The 20362-nt window shown below is 47.7% G+C and overlaps 1 protein-coding gene across 1 annotated transcript in view; it reads left to right on the forward strand.

The window, feature by feature from the left end:
* The window catches only part of DNAH10 (dynein axonemal heavy chain 10), a 120309-nt gene that overhangs the window by 29838 nt on the left and 70109 nt on the right, over positions 1-20362 (forward strand). Inside the window, exons 11-21 of the mRNA XM_066371137.1 lie at positions 3000-3194; positions 5801-5971; positions 8664-8840; positions 10589-10714; positions 11498-11670; positions 12108-12259; positions 14616-14780; positions 15628-15835; positions 17882-18038; positions 18699-19175; positions 19288-19446. Of these exons, the coding sequence (XP_066227234.1) occupies positions 3000-3194; positions 5801-5971; positions 8664-8840; positions 10589-10714; positions 11498-11670; positions 12108-12259; positions 14616-14780; positions 15628-15835; positions 17882-18038; positions 18699-19175; positions 19288-19446 (2160 nt within the window). The remainder of the gene's footprint in view (positions 1-2999; positions 3195-5800; positions 5972-8663; positions 8841-10588; positions 10715-11497; positions 11671-12107; positions 12260-14615; positions 14781-15627; positions 15836-17881; positions 18039-18698; positions 19176-19287; positions 19447-20362) is intronic.

Below are 20362 nucleotides of genomic sequence, written 5' to 3' on the forward strand. Positions count from 1 at the left end.
AGGTGTTTAGAGTTGCCCGCCCAACCGGGATCCACCTGGCATGCTCACCAGGGGGTGATGCTCTGCCCATCTTGGGGCTTCGCTCTGCTGCAATCAGAGCCATTCTAGTGCCTGAGGCAGAGGCCACAGAGCCATCCTTAGCACCTGGGCAAACTTTGCTCCAGTGGAGCCTTGGCTGTGGGAGGGGAAGATAGAGACAGAGAGGAAGGAGAGGGGGAGGGGTGGAGAAGCAGATGGGCGCTTCTCCTGTGTGCCCTGGCCGTGAATCGAACCCAGGACTCCTGCACGCCAGGCCGACGCTCTACCACTGAGCCAACCGGCCAGGGCCTTGGCCTTTTTTTTTTTTTTTTTTAAACATTTATACCCATTTATTGGGGAGATTGCTTTGCCTGTAAACTCACAACGGATGAGGCATCTTGTTGCAAGGTCACGGGGGAGCAGAGGGAGACTAGCCTGCAGGTCCTGGTGAAGGGCAAAGGGCACACACTCGTGATCGTGGTGAGGGCATCCTGCTTCTCCCTGCCTCCCCTGCTCCAGAGCACACGGCCGACGTTTCAGAGTCCACTCGGCCCCCTCTCTCCCCTCCCTGTGGTCAAGCTCCTTCTAAAGTCCTGTGCCTTCAGAAATGAAGTCCTTGTTGTATTTTTTTTTTTTTTTGTATTTTTTCAAATTTAGAAGGGGGGAGGCAGAGACAGATTCCCACATGTGCCCGACCAGGATCCACCTGGCATGCCCACCAGGGGGCGATGCGCTGCCCATCTGGGACATTGCGCCATTGCAATCAGAGCCATTCTAGCTTCTAAGGTGGAGGCCATGGAGCTGTCCTTAGCACCAGGGCCAACTTTGCTCCAATGGAGCCTTAGCTGCGGGAGGGGAAGAGAGAGAAAGTAGAGGGGGAAGGGTGGAGAAGCAGATAGGAGCTTCTCCTGTGTGCCCTGACCAGGAATCGAACCCTGGACTTCCACATGCCGGGTTGACGCTCTACCACTGAACCAACTGGCCAGGGCTGATGTTGTATTTTTTTTGGATCATACTATGCCCAACACACAAGGCTTGGAAATTCCTTCTTTCCAAGAATTTATGTAGAACTCATGGCCTAGACTCAAGCTTTGGCAAGATTCTTGGCCAAGCCGAATAAGAAACCCAGCAGATCGTGCCCAAGGGCAGGAGTTCTGGAAGAAGTGTTGAGTGACTCCTGTAGGGCATAGGAACCCAGCGTTGGTCAGTGTAGGTGCCAAGGTCATTCTCTCTTGAAAGCATTGACCCGGGCCTGTGCCATTCAGGACCGCAGCTGGAGGACGCAGTGGATGACAGCTGCAGATAACTGAAATACAGCACAACACAGTTACCCAAAACCATGTTTTCCTCTTTGAATTAAAAAGATAAAATAGAATTATTCCTCGGGGATTCTCAGCAAATGACAAATTGGAGAACAGTCAGAGGGCGCGCTGGCTGATGTCCAAGCACACTGAGTCCATTCTCCTAGCAGTGGCCCTGACAGTGGGCCTTCCCATGTCACAGAGCAGCCAAGAGACAGATGGCGCACAGAATGCGCCGGAACATCCAGAGCACACAAGACTGTGGTGACTTCTCTGTATCTTTGGTGACATCCCTCTCTCCCCCTTCTGGTTCCCCTTTAGCCTCCGGCCACTCTTCCTTGGTATCCTTTGCAAAACCCTCCCGCTCTGTCTTTTCACTAAATGTTGAAATTCCTCAGCGGCTGCATCAGACCTTCTCTCCTGTTCTCCATCAGCCGTTCCTCATTGTCCCTCTCTTCAGCAGCCGCCCACCGGCCAGGCCTCCCGTCGCTCTGACCACTCTCTTTTGAAAGAATGTTCAAGGGCTAAGTGGCCGATTGGTCTCACGAGGGTCCAGGCACTCATTTAAGTCGACACGTTTCCCGAGAACACACAGGGTGCCGGGCACTGAGCTGACTGCTGGCGATGCGGTGAGGAGCAGAAACTGGGCCGACTGTGTCCCTGCAAGGCCCCTGTGCACAGGGCAGGAGAAATGCTGTTAAAAGTATTAAAGTACGATGTGTTTCTTTTCTTCTGACGTTCCTCACTCAGTACAGCTTTTTTTTGTTTGTTTGTGTGATTGTCATGACTGTGGCAAAGTCAAGAAAGTAGAGAAATGTTTATATTATTAGCATGAATCTACCATTCATTATATTGTAGCGTTGGGTTAAAATGCGAATATAAGAGCATCTGAGTCACGTGTGTGTCACCGACATGACGCAGGTCCTGTTCTGTGGCTTAAGCAGCATGAGAGGTGTGGGAGCAGTAAACACGCAGATTCTGCTCAGCTCCTCTGCATGTGTGCACGGCATCCTCCCCTCAGACTTCATTTACAAAACGCAAGTTCAAAGATAAAAATATCAAGAATTTCAAGATGGTTAGAGCAGTTAAACCCAGCCTTTCTGGGCCCGTGCACCTGCCGGGTAGCACGCCGGCCCTAGCAAACACGCACCTGGTCTGTGGCCTCGTGGAGCTTACAACCTAGTAGAAGAGAAGTGTGAGAGACATGACAGTCACACAGACACACAGCTACAGCTGAGGTGAGTCCCGTGAGAACAGTCAAGGGGTCTCTGTGAGGGTGTACTGGGTCTGGCCTGTTCTAAAGCGTCAAATATGGTAAAGTGATACTTAATGAGTACTGCTAGCTAGGTACTTTGAACTGCAAGTGCAAGGGTCCTGGGGCAGGAAGGAACGTGGAACTGAAAGATGACCGAGTGGCTGCAGGCGACAGGGAGAGGAGTCTGGGAAGAGAGGGAATAGGCAGGGAAGGGCCTGAGTGGGCAGACTTTGTAAGCCATGTCAGGGTGCCTGGATCCTATCCTGCTTGCGGGGGGGCATGGTACTAAAGGGCTTAGACTGCGAGAAGGTCGCTTATGTGACAGGATTCTTGTCCTCAGACAAATCTAGGTGTGCAATCCACTTATGGTGAGAACATTTAATACAAAACCGAGGGGTGACCTTGTGCTTTGTTTGATTGGACAGGTGATAGAGGAATTCTATAACATATTTGGTCCAGAACTAAAGGCAGTGACGGGGGACCCCAAGCGCATCGACGACGTCCTGTGCAGGGTGGACAGCCTGGTCACCCCTATGGAAAACCTGACCTTTGACCCCTTCAGCATCAAGTCCTCGCAGTACTGGAAATACGTGATGGATGACTTCAAGATTGAAGTCCTGGCAAGTAACACCTTCGTTGATCTGGCCTTGGATGTGGATACCGTGTATCCCCTTGTTAAACTTGTGGGGTTATTTGGTTATGCTTAGAGGTTTTTTTAATTATTACTATTTATTTATTTACTTATTATTATTTTTTAAAACTTTCTTTATGTGAGAAGCAGGGAGGCAGAGAGACAGACTCCTGCATGCACCCCACCTGGGATCTACCTGGCAAACCCCCTTGAGGGGTGATACTCTGCCCATCTGGGGCGTTGCTCCGTTGCTTGGAACCAAGCTATTTTAGTGCCTGAGGCAGAGGCCATGGAGCCATCCTCAGAGTCTGGGGCAAACTTGCTCAAACCATTCAAGCCATGTCTGCAGGAAGGAAAGAGAGAGTTAGAAGGGAGAGAGAAGGGGAGGAGAAGGGTGGAGAAGCAGCTGGGCGCTTCTCCTGTGTGCCCTGACTGGAAATCAAACCTGAGACTTCCACACGCTGGAACAATGCTCTACCACTGAGCCAACTGATCAGAGCCAAGTAAATTTTTTCTAAATCTCAAAGATTAATACCTGATTTTTGGTGAAAACAAACAAACAAACAAACAAACAGAAACAATACAGAAAAGTGTAAGGCAATAAGGTAAAAGTGAACATTTCTCAATCTTCTTTGACTCGACCCCTTCTCCCGGGACTGAATACATTTAAATTGAACAAGGCAGCATCTCCACAGAGGTGGGCTGGGTGTAGGATTGGAGAGGACATAGGAGGGCCAGGCTGAGGAATGGGACTCGATTTAGGAAGAGGTAGGGAGCCATTGAAGGTTGTTGACCAAGGGAGTGATGTGATAGGAATTATACTTGAGGAGGGTTTTTCTGGCCACAGCAGGGGTCAGTTCAGGCTGGGGTGGTGTGGGGAGACAATATAGGAGGTTCTGGCCTGGGATGTGGGGGTGGTGCCTCCTGCCACAGTGGGGCTGGAGGTGAGACTGTGACTTCAGTGCACCAGTCGTGCCAGGGTGTCCCGTCACGATCGCCCTTTCAGCTGCATGTGGGAACTACTGCCTCCATTTCATGTCTTAGGTAAGTGTTTTTTAACCCCAGAGCATCACTTTATGTGGACAACCCTAGACGGTTCTACTTGGTTAAATAAATGTTTTCATTTGTTCTCAGCTTCTACTTAATTTTAAGTATTAATTCTTAAATCAAACTTTTCATCAAACTACTTGTAATACTAGAAGGCTCATAATAAGACAAAGCAACTGCGAGCTTAATCGCTCTCCGTCCCCGTTCTCGCTGTCATTTTCAACGGTACTATTCTCTTGTTATCTCTGTATTTCCTAAAGAACATGATAATGTGGTTGTTTCCTTTTTTATCAACCTCGATCAACCGTAAACATCTTTTAGTTATTTTTTTCAGAGTAGATACAGACTTGACTATATTATTTCTACTGCTCCACTTTGCCTTTCTGTTGTCTAACATAATTTCATAATAACTTTTGGTTAATTTAACAGTCAGAGTTTACTTACTATGTCTATGCAAATATTATTCCCTGCTGACCCAAGAAGCCCACTGTAACCAGGCTACCTTTCTCATCCAACCCTTCATTTTCCCGGAGTTAATCATTGCCTTTATTTTTCATTTGCCTGCTTATTTGCCTGTGCATTATTAGTTTCTCTAGCATCTCTGGAACACACCTACCAATCAACGGGTCCCATTTGCTCAAACATGGCAGTGCAGTTGTTGTCCTGTGGCCCCTCCCAGGGCTCGCTGTCCTTCTGTCCTGGTCCAGGTGTTTGCTCCGCAGACCTGTTGCAAAGGAGTTGCCCTCAGACTTCCTGTCTTCTGTCACCTGTGCTGGATCTTGTGTTCTAGACCTTATATCTCCCTCCTTCCTTGTTTACTTCTTTATTTTACTGGAGCACATTGTTTAGTAACTTCCTAAAAAAAGGTTTCATGGGAAGATATTTTTTGAGTCTTGTATATGTGAATCCTGAAATAGCAGGTATAGAATCCAAGATTGGAAATAAACTTTTCTTCAGAAATGTAAAGGCATTCTTCACAGATATCTCTTTCTGGCAGTGTTGTTAGAAGTCTGATGTCAATTTGGATTTAATTTTTCTATCATTAACCTTCCACGTTTTAATGAGTGGAGTGTGGTGGGGGTCCAGAGGGTGCATAGTGCCTGGCTGTGTGGGGTGCAGAAGACACCCGTTTGCCCCTCCCCTTCCCAGTGCCGCCACTGCTTGCCTCCCAGAGCGTTCTGTGGGGAGCAAACCGGATCCCTCCTGCCAGCATTAGGGGTAGTTTTCTGCCTTTTGTAAAGCTAGTGACTCTCCTTCCAAAAGTTCCTCTGCTGTTGTGCCCTTTCCCATTTCTTTGTCTCTATAAGTTAATACTTTAGGAAATCCCTTTTCCATAATTTTGGACTGGTTGAGGGGCGGGCAGAAAACCAAAGCGGCGGGCTGCCGTTCTGCACTGGACCCCGGCCTCCCTGGAAGCACCCTGGTGGTCCTCACGGCCCCGCTTTGTTTTAGGCTCATTTTTTTTCTTGCCATCTTGCTTTTGCGGGATAATCCCACTGGCATGGAGGGTGTTTCTTTGACTTTTTGTTTGTTTGTTTATTTTGGCAGGTTATTGAGAAAGAAGCCAAAAATTTTATTGATGAATCCTTTAAGACACTTCGGTCCGCTGAAGCAGCATTTGACATGCTTTTAAAGTTTAAGCACATTCGTTCACGAGAGGCTATTAATCGACAAATGATGATGAAATTTAACGATATCCTTGCACAGTACTGTAAAGAGGTAATTGAAAAACCTATAGTTGCTGTTGTAGTAAAAATGTACTTGGCAAAATGTGGACAGTTGAATCACACTGTTATTTGTCTTTTCCACCTAAATTTAGAGAAATGTGGTTTTCCCAGATAAGTGTGACACATAATACAGGTAATGAGCCTGACCAGGTGGTGACGGCTGTGGATAGAGTGTCGACCTGGGACACTGAGGACCCAGGTTCCAAACCCCGAGATCGCTGGCTCAATCTGGCTTGAGCATGGAGTCATCAGCTTAAGCGTGGGATTGTAGACATCACCCCATGATTGCTGGTTTGAGCCGCAGGTCGCTGGCTTGAGCAAGAGGTCACTGGCTCAGTTGGAGCCTCGCTATCAGGGCACATGAGAAAGCAATCAGTGAACAACTAAAGTGCCTCAGCTATTAGTTGATGCTTTTCATCTCTCTCCCTTTCTGTCTGTGTGCCTGTTTGTCTCTCTCTTACAAAAAAAAAAAAAAAAAAAGATACAAGTAATGAAAACAGAGCGGGTTTGTTTATTTAGTGGAGAAATTTCACGAGAATTTAATATGATATAACTCACATTGCGACGGGCCCTGCGTGAGTGAGTCATAGCAACAATCACAGTAATAACCAGTCATCATAGCTAACGTGCAAAGATCACATATGCGCTTATATGTTAATTCAGAAAATTGTATCTGGTGGTTGGATATTGCAAGTGCAGTGTTAGGCAAAGAGATAGAGAGAGATGAATAAGCCTTTAAAGAATTCAGTATCTAGTGGAAAAATCAGATTTTAAAAAATGCTTGTTGGGCCCTGGCCGGTTGGCTCAGCGGTAGAGCGTCGGCCTGGCGTGTGGGGGACCCGGGTTCAATTCCCGGCCAGGGCACATAGGAGAGGTGCCCATCTGCTTCTCCGCCCCCCCTCCTTCCTCTCTGTCTCTCTCTTCCCCTCCCGCAGCCGAGGCTCCATTGGAGCAAAGATGGCCCGGGCGCTGGGGATGGCTCCTTGGCCTCTGCCCCAGGCGCTAGAGTGGCTCTGGTCTCGGAAGAGCGACACCCCGGAGGGGCAGAACATTGCCCCCTGGTGGGGCAGAGCGTCGTCCCTGGTGGGCGTGCCGGGTGGATCCCGGTCGGGCGCATGCGGGAGTCTGTCTGACTGTCTCTCCCTGTTTCCAGCTTCAGAAAAATACAAAAAAAAAAAAAAAAATGCTTGTTGTTTTGTTCAGAAAATGAGAATCTATGAGAGCATCAGACTGACGTAAGGTGATACAAAATAAAGGGGTGGAGGGACCTTCTAACATGTTAGTCCCCTGCTGCTGTAGCAAATTCCCACAAACCAGTGAGTTAACACAACATGCATCTGTTATTTTTTTCTTCGTTCTGCGGATCAGAAGTCGGACACCATTTCACGGGGTGTAAATCCAGTGTCGGCAGGGCCGTTTTCCCTTCTGGAGCCTTCTGGGAGAATTCATTTCTTTGCTCTTTCTTGTTTCTGGAGATTCATGACCCCACTCTTCCATCTTCAAAGCCAGCACCAGCCAGTCCCACACCGGTCACTCCTACCCTCTCTGCTGCCGCCCTCTTCCTGTTGTAAGGATCCTGTGGTTACAGACCCACTCAGATCATCCCGGGCCCGCTGAGTGGCAGCCCTCATTCTGTCTGCAGCCTCCACACCCCTTTGTCCTGTGATGCAGCACATTCACAGTTCTGGGGGTCAGGACTGTTCCTGAGGGGGTTGCTAGTCTTCCCCTCATTCCTGATTACCCAGATGAGAGTGAGGAAATGCTTCTTTTTTGTAGACCATATACGGTCCAACAAATCTACCTCTGGTCTGTGCCCAAAAGCACTGAAATCAGGGTCTTGAAGACATAGCCGTACATCTCTGGTCACAGCAGCGTTACTCGCAGCAGCCACGGGGCTGAAACAACCCAAGAGTCCACCACTGGGTGGACGGGTAAACAAAATGTAGGCCATGCATGAAATGGAGTATTATGATTTAGCCTTAAAGAGGAAGGTAATTCTGACCCAGGATGCAACATGGATGAACCTTAAGGACATCATGTTAAGTGAAATAAGCTGGTCACAAAAAGAGACCTACTGTGTGATTGCACCAGTAGGAGGGATCTTTAATGGTCAGATTTATAGACAGAAAGTAGGATGGTGGTCGTCAGGGGCCAGGGGGAGGGGAAGTGGAGAGTTTGGGTTCCATGGGCACAGAATTTTAGGACAGGAAGATGAAATGGTCTGGAGACGGTGGTGGTGATGGCTGCACATCACTGAGTGCACTTAATGCCACTGACCTGCACTGAAAAATGGTTAAGATGGTAAGTTTTATTTTACATACATTTTACCACAATTAAAAAATATATAATAAACAATGACAAAATCTCAATGGCGCATACACACAGTTCAGGCCACTGGTCACATCTAGAATAGATTTCAGAATTTCTAATCGGTCAGTCAAATAAATGTACACAACCTGTAATTATAAGGAAATTTGGAACGTGCACATGTTTAACATTAGAAAGATTTACTGGAAGATATCAGAGCAAGTAGTAAATAATAAGTAGGTAGTAAAAAACACTATTTGAGACTATTTCTTGACATTCCAATGTTCATCTCTTTAAAGATTGGTGTCTCCGGTTAAATGTTTCCTGGCTAAATGGTGATGCTTGTCGCTCACAGAATATGCCCGATTGATTTGCAGATTGACACCATGAACAACATCTTCATTCGGAACCTTGACAACCCACCGCTGTACAAGAATCACCCCCCGGTAGCGGGGGCCATCTACTGGGAACGCTCTCTGTTCTTCCGGATTAAGCACACCATCCTCAGGTTCCAGGAGGTGGAGGAGATGCTGGACAGTGACCGAGGACTGGAGGTTCGCTGCTCTGCTGGGACCGTCCCCTCCTGTGTCTCCCAGGCTCCACGGAGTTGCCCCATTGAGCGGCAGCCCGCTTCCTAATCCACACCTGCCACTTGGAAGGGCTCTCCTGTGGTCCCTGATTCAGGGCTAGGATTTAAAATGGCCTTTTGCATCCCTTCTCTTTGGCATCGCAATATCCGCGACATCTTCCTGGTGGCAGGCGCATGGGCTCCTCCCTGGGCTTGATGTTCGCCCTCTCTCAGCGGCATGAAAACCGCCATCTTTCCGATAGTGCTGTCATCTCCCCACCCAGGGTTTTTTGTGAGTTATATCGCAGGAATTGACAAACCTTTTCTCTAAAAGCCAGAACGTAACTGTTTTAGGCATTTGCGGGTCGTAGAGTCCCTGCTGCAGCTGCTTGTCTCTGGCGCTGTAGCAGACAATACCCCGGATGACATGACCGTGAGCAGGCCTGGCTGTGTCCCGATGAAACGTCCTTCAGGAACGTTGGAATTTTGATTTCATATAGTTTTCATGTAGCACAAAGCATTGTTGTCCTTTCTGATTTCCTTCTGATCATTTAAAAAATGTGGACCCTGGCCCTGGCTGGTTGGTTCAGTGGTAGAGCGTCGGCCTGGCGTGCAGGGGTCCCGGGTTCGATTCCCGGCCAGGGCACACAGGAGAAGCGCCCATCTGCTTCTTCTCTCTGTCTCTCTCTTCTTCTCCCGCAGCTGAGGCTCCATTGGAGCGGAGATGGCCTGGGCGCTGGGGATGGCTCCTTGGCCTCTGCCCCAGGCGCTAGAGTGGCTCTGGTCTTGACAGAGTGACGCCCCGGAGGGGCAGAGCATCGCCCCCTGGTGGGCAGAGCGTCGCCCCTGGTGGGCGTGCCAGGTGGATCCCGGTCGGGCGCATGCGGGAGTCTGCCTGACTGTCTCTCCCTGTTTCCAGCTTTGGAAAAATACAAAAAAAAAAAAAAAAAAAAAAAAAAAAAAATGTGGACCCTGGCCGGGTTGCCCGTTGGTTAGACCATTGTCCCAACATGCTGATGTTGCAGGTTTGATCCCCTGTCACAGCACATATAAGAAGCAACCAATGACGGCATGAATAAGAGGAACAACAAATGGATTTCTCTCTCATCCTCTCTCTCTAAAAAAATCAATAAATGAAAATTAAAGTGTGAAAGCTGTGCTTAGCTCATGGGCTGCACCAAATGCAGCCCACAGGCTGAGGCCTTCCGGTCTCTGCCCATCAGCCTGGATTTCCGGGCGGTACCGTCTCAAGCCAACCCTTCAAAACCTGTGAATTCTGTCTGGTTCCTTTTGCAGAATGTGTTAGGAAAAATAATTTTATTTATTTATTTTTTTTACAGGGACAGAGAGAGAGTCAGAGAGAGGGATAGACAGGGACAGACAGACAGGAACAGAGAGAGATGAGAAGCATCAATCATCAGTTTCTTGTTGCGACACCTTAGTTGTTCATTGATTGCTTTCTCATATGTGCCTTGACCGTGGGCCTTCAGCAGACTGAGTGACCCCTTGCTCAGGGACCTTAGGTCCGAGCTGCTGAGCTTTTTTTGCTCAACCCAGATGAGCTCGTGCTCAAGCTGGCAACTTCGGGGTCTTGAACCTGGGTCTTCCGCATACCAGTCCAACACTCTATCCACTGCGCCACCGCCTGGCCAGGCTTTTTCTTTCTTTCTTTTTTTTTTTAGAGAGATTATTTCCAAGAACCAAATGATAATAAGTACTTGACTTCTTCGATAGGTGAAACAGAAGTATCTGGAGGTGGGCAGGACGATGAGGGACTACGAAGAACGCAAGTATGAGCAGTGGCGAGAGGCGACGGAGCAGCAGCTGCCAGCACTCATGAAGAAGAGTCTGCTCACCAAGGTGCGTCTCCGGCATCCCTGTCCCCAGGGCAGCCGCCATGGGAGAGGATGCCGTGCGCCCTTTTCCTGACTCTCACGACATTGACGGGTGTTTCCAAATCAAAGGCAAATAAGGGCAGATGTTGCCTGGGAGATGAGAAGCAGGAAGAAAGGAGATGGGGATGGCACAATATCATGGTCATGGGATCGGACAACTCTCCTGACTCCCTGCGCACGTGGCTTCACTCCAATGATGTACACGCACAAAGTATTAGTTGACCCATACAGCAAATGGCTGGCCACTGATCATTTTTAACCTGCAGGAAAATGCCATTTCCCACGATTCATCCGTATCTTTCCCTTGGGGCCTGGCACAAAGCAAATACTCAGTAAATGAATTCCAGTAGCAAGGGAAGAAAGGCCTGGGCCTGGAGGTTTTAGGTCTCTAGTCTCTGAAATTGTGAAGGAGGGACCAAAATAGGTGACAAAGGCCGGGAGGGCTTATCAGAAACTGGCCCGTGCTTGTCACAGTCATCAGCTTTTCTAAGCTTTTGAGGGGTACCAGAATTGTGATTTTTTTTTATGTGCAGTTGCCCGATTTTCAAAGGTGAGTGGCTAAATGGAATTCTTTAGAAGCTGTTCACCAAACAATTTCTGTTGGCGTCAGGGTTCCAGCCGGCTCCCCAGTCTGTCGGCCTCAGGGGGACCTACGTTGATCGTTTCCAGACCCACGTGTGACCTGGGTCATGTTGATCTGATTGCTCTCGGACCGCCCTTCCACACTGACAGAACGTTCCTTCCACAGATGTCGGCTGTCTCGGAGGATGCTGTGAGCTCCGATAGGGGTGTGACTTTTGCTATCAATTTTCCGTCTGCTCTCAGGGAGATTATTAACGAAACCAAGTACATGGAACAGCTGGGATTTTCTGTCCCCGAGTTAGCACGGAGTATTGCTCTCCAGGAGGACAAATTTCTTAGGTAAAGCGCTTCTTAACTCAGCAGTAAACACTTTTTGATCTTGGGATTCCCTTACACTCTGAAAAATTATTGAGAACCAACTCCCTCTTGCCGAAAGCTTTCATTTTTATGGGTCTTATAACTACCAATATTTTAACAGTCAAAGTTAAAACTAAGAAATGTTTAAAATATGTATTTATTCATTTATCTAAAAATCGCAATAATGAACTGTTCCATGTTCACGTAAATAACATTTTAAACGAGAAGTGACCGATATTTTCCTAAAAAGGAAGTTAGTGATAAGATTGGCAGCGTTTTGTGTTTCTACAAATCTGCCCATCTGAGTCGCAGGCTGGGTCCCGGTCTTTGGTAGCCTGTCTCTGAGGCAGGTCACTAAGCTGCTTACGAGCCCTATTGTCCTTGCCTCACGTCAGTCATGTCTTCCCCGGGGCATGCAGGTACACGGAGGGGATCCAGGGCATGCTGGACCACTACCACACGCTTGTCGGGACGCTGAATGAGGCCGAGTCGTCCCTTCTCAACGACCACTCTCAGGAATTAGTGCGCGTGTTTAGGTCTGGATACAAGCGGCTGAACTGGAACTCACTAGGTAACAACCTCTTATCTGCCACTGCCTTGTAGACTGTGGGACTGTTTTACTTGAACTATAACTTCTGTGCATTTATAGATAAGATTAACAAATATATCTGGAACATGATGTAAACTTTATATATAATTTATTAAAAACATTTTTGTATGTATTGGTTTTTGGGAGAGAGAAAAAGAGATGGATTTGTTGTTCCACTTATTTATGCGTTCATTGGTTGATTTTTGGATGTGCCCTGACTGGGGACTGAGCCTGCAACTTTGGTGTATTTGGTCGGTGCTTTGTCCCTCTGAGCCACCCGGCCGGGACCCCCTTTGTGGAGCTGAGACTTCACCTCAAGGCTTTAGCTGGGAGTGAAGATAGGATGGGTGGCATCTTGCCACTTTGTTGGCACCAAAGCTTTCTCCTCCAGAAATAAAGTGACTTACCTTTTCTCTAAAATTAAAATGTGCCTGACCAGGCGGTAGTGCAGTGGGTAGAGAGTTGGTGTGGGATGTAGAGGAGGACCCAGGTTCAAAACTCTGAGGTCGCCGGCTTGAGCACGGGCTCATCCAGCTTGAATGCGAGGTTGCCAGCTTGAGCTTGGGATCATAGACATGACCCCATGGTTGCTGGGTTGAGCCCAAGGTCGCTGGTTTGAGCAAGGGGTCACTGGCTCAGTTGGAGCTGCCCAGTCAAGGCACATATGAGAAATCAATCAATGAACAACTAAGGTTACACAACAAAGAATTGATGCCTCTCATTGCTTTCCCTTCCTGTCTGTCCCTTTCTGTTTGTCTCTCTCTCTAAAAATACATACATACATACAATAAAAAAATAAAATGTTAATTTTGAAATGATTTACATGCAGTTATAATAATTAATACGGGGAGATCTTCTGTACACTTAGCCAGTCACCCCCAACACTGACTTCTTACCAGTCCCAGGCCAGGCATTGACTTTGACACAGTCAAGACAGCGTTGGTCCAGCCCACTCTCTTCCCTCCCACCCTATCCTCTCCTCAACCCCTGGCAACCTCTGATCTGTTCTCCGTTTTTCTACTTTGTTATTTCAGAAGTATTACAGTAGGCAACCTTTTGCCAATCAGTGTATTTCTCTGGAGAGTTGTCCCCACGCTCATTGTTGGACTGCAGAGAGGAACACCCTATCTACCTCCAAGGCCTTCTCTGATACCGCCAGGGCAGGGGCAAGGGGAGCAGGTGGGGGCACCTCCCGCCAGCACGCTGCAGCTGGGAGTCTCGGCCCCCCGGTTGGCCCTTACTGGCACGGGGCAGGGTGAGGTCACAGTTTTGTCTGTGGTGTTTGGCTGGAGTAGAGCCATGATTACCTAATGTTTTCTGTCTTGCTGGGATGTCCCTTTCCTGGTCGTCTGGTGAGAGGGAGCAGGCTTGTCGTGGGGCTTTTCTTTGCATGTGTATCTGTACCCATGGCATTTATGGGTCACCAGCTTCTCAGTTCCTGGACTGGGAAATAGGAGGAAATATGACTGTCCTTCCTCGGCCCCGAGGTGCCAGCGTTTCTGCTTCTGTCCACCTTTCAGCCTTGTGTTGGTCTAGCAGCCAGCCTGCGGGGCGTTTCTTCAGCAGGAGGAGTGAGGAAAGGAACCTCCCCCCTCCTCCTGGAGGTGGGCATCCCCTGTACTTTTGAAATGAACAAAGCATTTGGCTTTTCCTCTTCTCCTTCCTCCTCTTCCCTTTCTCTTGATCCAAATTCCCCTTTCTTTCTTTGTCACTGTTTCCCTTCTCTCTCCTTTGTGTGGAGAACGTGAGCGCGTATTGTGGACCTCAGACCTAAACCCTGGGTTCAAAGCCCGGCTCTGCCCACAGCACTCAACCTCTCAGAGGCTCCGTGACCTCAGCTGCAAAATGGGCATACTCTCAGTGCCCAACTCACAGGGTTGTTGTAAGGAGTCAGTGACGTGATAACATGCTTAGGTCATTGCCTGGCCGATCATACATGCCTGACCTGAATTTACCGGCCCCGTTCTTGCTGTTGACATTTCTAAGTGGGGAATGGAGGGGTCGGGTGGGGTGGGGCACAGGGTCCAGGTCACCATGGCAGGAAGAAGCCGAGAAGGTCGGACCTTCTCTTTCTCCCCTGGCGCTTCGCATATGTGATTGTGCTAAACTGCACAGAGGACTGTGCCATTGGGCTGATGCTGAGCACAGGGCTCTCGCTCCCCACGGGTGCCAGGGGCCCTTCACCACCACAAAGACCCGAGGGGCGAGAGCGAGCGAGGTCCTTCCTCTGCAAGGGATGCCGCCTGGGATGAATGCACAGACGGTGGAGGGAAGGACGGGGGAAGGAAGACCTGAAGGCCACACACCTTTCTTTCTGTGTTTCTCCTTTTCTCCAAAGGTATTGCTGACTACATAACGCGGTGCAAACAGGCCATTGGGAAGTTCCAGTCGCTCGTCCACCAGATTCATAAGAACGCGGATGACATTTCTTCCAGGCTAACGTTAATAGACTCCGTCAATCTCTTTAAATATCCAGCACCTAAAAATGAGGAAGAACTCCCAGGTAGACCTGACGTGTTTCTTTGATTATGAGAGGAATGAAAGCGCCTCCTGGTTGTGATTTGTGAACTCACACTTGCACGCATGTGCGCATGGGAATGGAATAAAACCGTTCCTGATGATTTCACTCATTTAGTGAAAAGATCATTGGCAATTCTTATGGGCTAACATTTACTTGTCTGAGTAAATTTTAAGTGGCCTTAGACTAGGGGTTGGGAACCTATGGCTCGCAAGCCAGATGTGGCTCTTTTGATGGCTGCATCTGGCTCACAGACAAATCTTTAATAAAAAAAAATAATGTTAAAAATATAAAACATTCTCATGTATTACAATCCATTCATTTCCTACCGCTCATGTTCATGGTTGCGGGTGGCTGGAGCCAATCACAGCCGTCCTCCGGGACAACACCAAATTTTTATTGGATAATGCTTAATGTACACGGGTTGTTGTATGGCTCTCACGGAATTACATTTTAAAATATGTGGCGTTCATGACTCTCTCAGCCAAAAAGGTTCCCGACCCCTGCCTTAGACTCTCAACAAGAAATTTGGAACCAGTCAGCAAACAATTCGAGAGAAGCAAGATTGCTCAGAGGTGTGACAGCCACCTGCTGTGTGTGGTATATACTTCACCATGCATAATGCCCCCCCACCCCCCGTGCTGTCCTGTCACTTATTATTTGCTTAGGTTCTATCTTGACTTCCGGTGCTGACTTATTTTCTGCTTTGGGTCAAGGTTAGAGGCTGCTTTTGTATTTCTAGGCTAGACAGACAGCTAATGTTTAGATCACTTTTTGAGTAATTGTCCCCCTACTGTGTTCATGACGAACTGATGGGTGACTTCCTCTATAGGCGTGAAGGAATTCTTTGAGCACATTGACCGAGAAAGGGCCAAGAACATAGACCGCATGGTCAGGTGGTATCTTGCCATTGGGCCTCTACTGACCAAAGTCGAGGGTCTGGTCATCCACACCAACACGGGCAAGGCCCCCAAGCTGGCCTCCTACTACGAGTACTGGGAAAAAAGAATTTACGAGGTCTTGACAAAACTCATCCTGAGGTAAGTTCGTCTTGTTGCTTGTTTTGAAGACCGTGTGCATAGACTAAAATAGTTTACATATATGAATAGTTAAAAGGGGGAGGAGTTTGCGGGCACAGAATGAAAACCAGCTGGACAAGAATGCTGCTTTCTGGCCTGAAGCTGCTCGTGGGATGGAGAGAGGACTTTCTTGCTGTGGCTCATGTTCTTGTCAGGCCCCTTCCTCAGCATTTAGAAAAGAGACGGAGGTCTGTGTGCAACAGACAGTTGTTGTCTCTCAGCATTCACGGGAAACCCCAGATGGCTCTCTGACCCACACTGAGGGAAGCTGAGTTGAAGGACGTGGGACCCATTCACGTTTCCCGGTGGTCTAAATTTAGCAAACGCCCGGCTGGGGGAGTGTCATGCGCGTCTTGCATGCCTGTTGCGTGGGCCAGCCTCCCATGAGGAGTGTGTGGGGGGCTCCTCCCTCCTGGAGCCCACAGCCCACAGCTCAGCCAGACCAGTTGACGGCTGAGTGCCCGCACTGCACCGCGTTGGTTTGGGACTGTGCTAGGAAGCCAGCCTATGAAACTCACCACTTATTATTACCTCCACACTGTCAAGGGTGGCGTTCACTACATCACAGGATGTCTTCTTTATGGAGAACCCCAGAAGAAACTCCCCTGATCTCCCTTCCGATTGTAGCCTCCTGAGAGAGTTCTTTTCCCCCTCTTTCATTTTCTGTGGTTTTGTTTTTAAATGGTGTGGACACTATGCATTTTAGACTTCATAGTTTTCCCTCTTCTCCTTGGCTGCTAGGAAGCTGAGAACCAAATGTGTGGCCTGAATGCAGTAAGGGGGTAGGTGTTTACGGTGTGCATTTTTAGTTGTCTTCTCAACTCTGCTTGTTCTGGAAGCTAACATATACAGAAGCTTGCTCTGCACCAAGCTCAGGAGGCGGTCTTTGCAATTCTCATCCCCATTGTATGGATGAGGACACAGACTGCTGGGAGTGTATGCGACTTGCCCAAGGCCCCTCATCTAGTAAGAAGTGCTGGGATTTTACACCGGGGGCGGGTATCACTGCAGCGTCACTAAACTGTCTCTGATTGGTGTCTTTTTTCTTTCTTATTTTGTCATACTGTGATTAGGGACCCTTACTGCAGTTAAGGTATTCTTGGGAGCTGCTAAAATCTACTTTGGAATAAACTATTACTAAATTAAAAAAAAGCCTTTGGCTTTCTTATTTCCTTGACCCAGTTTGACAAACTTCACTAAGTCGATCTCTTTCTACATAGAGTATTTCATTTATTTTTTTATTGTTGCTTCTAACTTAGATTCCTAAAGCAGCCCCCATGTAGGGTGACCTCCCATAGTGTTTCACTTATGTTTTCACTTAGTGTGTTTCACCATGCTATGTTTTCCCTTGATGCATGCATGCATGCATCCAACCATCCGTCCGTTCTTTACCCACTCACTCATTCAGAGGTTTACTAAAGTCTGCCATGTGCCAGATACGGGACCAGATAAGGTCCTTGTCCTTCTGCAGCTTCTCCATCCTCACGGGGGAGAGAGGCAAGACACAAGGCACCAGACGGAAGTGAGATGCTTTCTGTGAAAGAAGGAAAACAGAAGAATGTTCCAGGGAGAGAACGGAGGGGTCGTTGTAGCTGGGTGGTCAGGAGAGGCCGTGGGGAGGCCACGTGTTAGCTGAGTCCTGGTGATAAGGAGGGAGCCGGGAGGGAAGGAGCTTCCGGGAGGGGATGGAAGCCGGCAGGAAGACCGTTTGTCCTGAACCAGAGTTGAACGGCTTTTGGAAGGTCATCTTTACTATTTACGTTATTGCCCAACTAAAAGATAGTTATTCCCCCAAAGTGCAAATGAGGTATTTTTTAAATTTAGGCCAAAAAAAGGATATACAGGTATAATAAAACTCACCCTAAAATGTCCATTACAGCCCTAGAGAGTGCTATTCCTTGTAGCAGGCTTGTTACGTGTTATTTCTGTGCCTCCAGTCATTTCCATCAATTGTTGGATACGTTTTACTCCTATGACTACTGAGTCTTTTTTATTAACCCCTCTTAGGAATCTGCAGTCCTTTAATTCTTTAATTCTGGGGAACGTCCCTTTGTTCCAAACGGAAACCATTTTGACCGCGCCAGAAATTATCCTTCAGCCCAACATGAATGAGATCAACAAGATGTGCGTCCACTGCGTACGAAACTGCGTAGAGGTCTCCAAGGTAAGGGCGGGAATGTCTGCATTGTCTCCCAGGAGGCTTCTCAACTCAGGTGGTTGGGCCCTGGCCAGATAGCTCCGTTGGTTATAGCGTCGTCCCGATACTCAAGGGTGGCAGGTTCGATCCCCGGTCAGGACAATACAGAGAAGGATCCATGTTTCTGTCTCACTCTCTCCCTTCCTCTCTCTCTCTTTCTCTCTCTCACTCAAATCAATAAAAAAATTAAAAGTTAGCTTTTTTGCATAACAAGCCACTTCAGATCTTACAATGGTAACTGTTTATTTAGCTCAGGGTTCTGCGGGCTGAGTTGGGCTGAACCCACTCTGTCGGCTCAGTTTGATTGGCTGGCTGTCGGCTGGGGCAGCTGGTTCTCTCATGTTTGCTGCTTACCATCGGGGGCTAGCTCCGTCTCCTTCAAGAGCATGAAAGTGGCTACTTGCGTCCTTGGCTTAGAACTTGCATAACCCACTTCTAGCCCTTCTGGTGGTCAAGTCACAGGCTGGCCCGGTGGGAAAGTGATGGTCCTTTTTGCAGTCGAACATAATTTATTAATAATAAAGTGATGTTCGTTACTAGCAACAACTATTACTGAATGCAATATATAAATAGGAAGCCAAGTTGACACTAAAATGCTATCTCTTCCCCTGATTCTCACTTTGCCAGAATTTTGTCCGGTGGATGAACGGCAGCTGTATAGAGTGCCCTCCTCAGAAGGGGCAGGAAGAGGAAGTGGTTACAATAAGCTTCTACAACGACATTTCCCTGAACCCTCAGATAGTTGAACATGCTCTGATGATCCCCCAAAATGTCCACAGGATTCTGATCAATCTTATGAAGTACCTTCAAAGATGGAAGAAGTATCGACCCCTTTGGAAACTGGACAAAGCCATTGTGATGGAGAAATTTGCCGCCAAGAGACCCCCTTGCGTTGCATACGACGAGAAGCTGCAGTTCTACGCCAGGATTGCCTCTGAAGTCATGCGGCAGCCGTTACGGAAGGACGAGTACTGCGTCAGGCTTCAGCTCGGGCCTCTGGCGAGCACGGTGCAGGAAAACGCCAAGGCCTGGGTGGTTTCGCTGGGGAAACTTCTCAACGAGTCAGCAAAGGAGGAGCTACACAATCTTCACGAAGAGATGGAGGTAGTGGGTCGCTAGGTTTAATTGAAACTACTTTTCACGGCAGTCAGGTCTTTGTGTGGTACCGCCCCCCCCCCCCATGTTTATTTGGTGTCCTTCCACCTTTCTTTTACAGCAGCTGGCCAAACAGCTGAAGAGGAGCCCCAGTACCCTTGAGGATCTCAAGTCCGTCCTCACAACAATTGCAGAAATTAAAAGTAAATCTCTGACCATGGAACTGAGGTACAAAGATGTCCAGGAACGATACCGCACCATGGCGATGTACAATATCCACGTGAGCGAGCGGCGGCTTTCTTTAGGGTTTTACCCTGGGGTCGGACACTAAGCCTTTCCAGAAACACTTCTCTAATATGCTGCCATCGATTTGTTTGTGATTTTAAGTAATAACATTTAAATGTAAAGCAGGACCCCACTGTTACTTAGAATAGTGAAAATTTAAGGTCTGTTTCTTGATCATGCATGGCTCAAGTAATGTCTTTTGTAGACCGGTCTGTGACTACATACCCTTTCATTTCAGTTCTTCCTATTTCCTTCTTTTCTTTCTTAATTTTTTTTGTGTTAATTTTTTTTTAATAAGTAAAGGACTCTCTAGAAATGATAAGGGAAGGGAGAGAGAGAGATGGTAACAGAAACTGGTAGAAGATAATAATTCAGTCGCCTTTCTTTGTTTCATGTATGTCGTTAAATGTGGGTTTCAAGGATCTTTAAAAGTCTGTGGTTAACCAAATGAGATCAACACAGCTATCAAAAAACTCCCAACAAAGAAAAGTCCTGGGCCTGATGGCTTCACAAGTGAATTCTACCAAATAGTCAAAGAAGAACTAACTCCTATCCTTCTCAAGCTATTTCAAAAAATTCAAGAGGAAGGAAGACTTCCAAGCTCCTTTTGTGAGGCAAGCATAATTCTGATTCCAAAACCAGACAAAGACAACACAAAGAAAGAAAACTATAGGCCAATATCCCTGATGAATATAGATGCTAAAATCCTCAACAAAATATTAGCAAACCGGATCCAACAATATATGGAAAAAATCATACACCATGATCAAGTGGGATTTATTCTGGAGAGGCAAGGCTGGTACAATATTTGCAAATCAATCAATGTGATTCATCACATAAACAAAAGGAAGGAGAAAAACCACATGATAATTTCAATAGATGCAGAAAAAGCATTTGATAAAATCCAGCAC

This window comes from Saccopteryx leptura, chromosome 2 (assembly GCF_036850995.1).
Source record: "Saccopteryx leptura isolate mSacLep1 chromosome 2, mSacLep1_pri_phased_curated, whole genome shotgun sequence".
NCBI lineage: Eukaryota > Metazoa > Chordata > Mammalia > Chiroptera > Emballonuridae > Saccopteryx > Saccopteryx leptura.